At 49.4% G+C, this 2,876-nt stretch overlaps 1 protein-coding gene across 1 annotated transcript in view; it reads left to right on the plus strand.

Moving 5' to 3' along the window:
• Window positions 1–1,596: 1,596 nt before the first annotated feature.
• MORF4L1 (mortality factor 4 like 1) overlaps window positions 1,597–2,876 on the plus strand; it is a gene marked incomplete at its 5' end in the record, with an annotated part of 16,757 nt that continues 15,477 nt past the window's right edge. Inside the window, one exon of the mRNA XM_006756059.1 lies at window positions 1,597–1,668. Coding sequence (XP_006756122.1) covers window positions 1,597–1,668 — 72 coding nt within the window. The remainder of the gene's footprint in view (window positions 1,669–2,876) is intronic.

Consider the following 2,876-nt stretch of genomic DNA (forward strand, 5'->3'; position numbering starts at 1 on the left):
ATTTTGTTTTTATAATATTCTAATAACATATCTTACTCTAGCTGCCATTAAAAATTATCTTAATTTTATTTAATTATGTCATTCACATGGTTAGTAGTCATTTTCTATATATATAAGCCTAAGCGACCATTACAGCCAGTCACTATGACGATGCACTGACCACCAGGGTCAGACGCCCAATGCAGGAGCTGCCCCCTGTTGGTCAGTGCGCCCCTACAGCCAACCTCCTGTGGTCGTCCTCCCCCTCCCAGCCAGCCCCATCGGCCCCAGTCCATCGCTGGCCAGGCCAAGAGACCCCACCCATGCATGAATTCGTGCACCGGGCCTCTAGTGGGCATATAAAATCTTTGGTTAATCCCCCCCCCCATTCATCAGTCTGTGCCATGTTTCCATGTCTGCGTTGAGCGTCTGCCCCCTGGTGGTGGTCAGTGCACATCATAGGTAATGGCCGGATGGCGGCTTAGGCTTTTCTGTAAACAGATGTGTTTATCCTAGGCTCTAGTGATGGCACATTGTTTACGTTAAACAGGAATGTCCCTTCAGCATGTTTCTCTGCGTTCGACCAGCTGTTTCCCTCCACGGGGACCTTTCCCTGCGACCTTCCCAGCAGCTCCCCAGTCGCTCTCGTGTTTTTGAAGATCGTTAACATGTGAAATCCAGGGCGTTGTGTGAACTATCTGCTCACATATCGGTGCTCCCCGTGCTCCCCGTCAGTCTGACCTGCTTATACAGGCCGGCGCGTGGCAGGCGCTGGGTGAACCCGTGGGAAATGAATATTCAGGTTTGCTGTGTCATGTTTCAGGTTGAAGGTTTTTAAGGTGTCAGTTTTGAAAACTGAAAAGCAGCGGTAATATGTTTCAATGGCGAAACTTCTATAGTCTCTTCGGAATGGAGCTGGCAGGCTATTTTAATTGAATTTTAGACCTAAAGGAGCTGAGTGTGTGGGACTCCTTTTGTCACCTGTGGGTGTGCTGACCCAGTGGAGAGAGATGTTTCTGCTACAGTAACACGCGATGTGCTGCCGGGAACCGCCTGCCTGATGGGTCGGCCGGCTGCGGCTGGCTTCCGGGCCTGTGTTCTGGGTTCATTGCAGCGGCCCCGTGCCCAGGACATGGATGCACACGCGTCGTGAACAGGAGCCTCTTTAAAAACAAACCCAGCCATTTCCGATGCCCATGGCAACTTGAATGTGTAGATTATTTTACTGATTTTAATTAACAAGAAGTTTGGAAGCGGAGCTGTAGGTAGAGCATATGGTTCTAAACCTGGGATACATCTTAGACGTTGAAAGACAAAACCAGCCCTTCCAACGGGTAGGTAGAGGTTTTGTTTATTAGCTCCAGACCTGACCTGTGCCCGTCAGCCAGGTGCCAGGCGGGTGATGATTTAAGTAGATGGGCATTCTAATGCGTGGTTTTTGTTGTTTGCAGCGGATACCAAGGCGCTTTGTTGTAGGACTCTTACTGTTTCTGAAGGTGGTTAACGTGTGAACTATTGACGTTTGATCCGACGTGGTGATCATGCCTAGCCGCTCCCACCGCCCTGGTTTGTGAGCACAGGTGTGCGGCCGCGCGGGTGAGACGAGAGAAATGACCGCTAACCGCTGCTCTCTCCTCCCCAGGTGAGCGCGTGCTGTGCTTTCACGGGCCTCTTCTGTACGAAGCGAAGGTAGGACGCCCTGTTCCTTTCAGAAGTTTCCGGAAACTGCTGGTTAGGTCTGAGCGTGTGAGTCCCCTTTCCCGTCGGCGCGAGGAGTTCCCACCTCCTCTGCCGGGTGTTTCCCGCTTGCTCAGTGATCAGATCCGTCATCGCTGTCCTCCCGCTCATCCGGGAGTTGGAAGGCGCGTTTGAGAGAGAAGATGGTATTGACGGGAGCGATAGCGTTTGTAATCAATGACTGGCTGTGAGAAATCACTACCAAGATCAATTTTATTTTTAAATCCTCATCTGAGGATATTTCCCATTGATTTTTTAGGCGGAGTGGAAAGGCGGGGGAGAGAGGAAACATCCTGTGAGAGAGACATGTCGATTGGTTGCCCCCCGCATGAACCTGACCAGGGCCAGGGATCCAGCCTGCAACCGAGGTCCGTGCCCGTGACCAGGGTGATCCCGGGACCCTTCAGTTCGCAGGCAGGTGGTCTATCCACTGAGCCAAACCGTCTAGGGTTCAAGGTCAATTTTATTTTTATTATTTTTTCCCCCCAAGGTCAATTTTATATGCAATTGCAGTATGCTACGTATGCACTGAGCTAGTTAAAGTACGCTAAAGATAAAAGCTAACATTAACCCTTTGCGGTCCAATGTTATTTTTGGAATTCAAACAGTCTGGCCCAAATTAACTGACGGGATTGAATGTTGAACTTTTTAATGTTCTTATAGTCGACGTTGGACCTGCTCCTAGCGCCTGGTCTGTCGAGTCAGCCTCGAGGTTGGACCAAAAAGGGTTAAAAATGAGCCCATTTAACTTTTGTTTGTTTGAACCCTGAGGGGGCTCCCTTCCCTCCACCTGTGTGTGCTGAGATTATAAAAACGGATTTTACATTTAGCCTAAGGTGAATGGGATAATGCATTCCAAAATCAAAAGTATCGCTAGTGTTTTCTTCCTGTTAGCTTCTTTAGGACAAATACTAGCATGTGACTATTTTGAACAGGTTTTTGTTGTTGTTTTTTTTAAGAAAATGCACCACAGTATACAAAACAGCAAGCTGTATATGTTTAATACTTTCATTGATTATTTCTGAGAGAGAGGAAAGGAGAAGAGTAGAGAGAAACATCGATCAGCTGCTGCCCCCTGCATGCCCCGGACTGGGGATGGAGCCCACAACCCAGGCCTGTGCTCCCGCCAACTGAGCCACGCCGGCCGTGGCAGGGAGCGG

The sequence above is a fragment of the Myotis davidii genome, unplaced genomic scaffold (assembly GCF_000327345.1).
Source record: "Myotis davidii unplaced genomic scaffold, ASM32734v1 scaffold1914, whole genome shotgun sequence".
Classification (NCBI taxonomy): Eukaryota; Metazoa; Chordata; class Mammalia; order Chiroptera; family Vespertilionidae; genus Myotis; species Myotis davidii.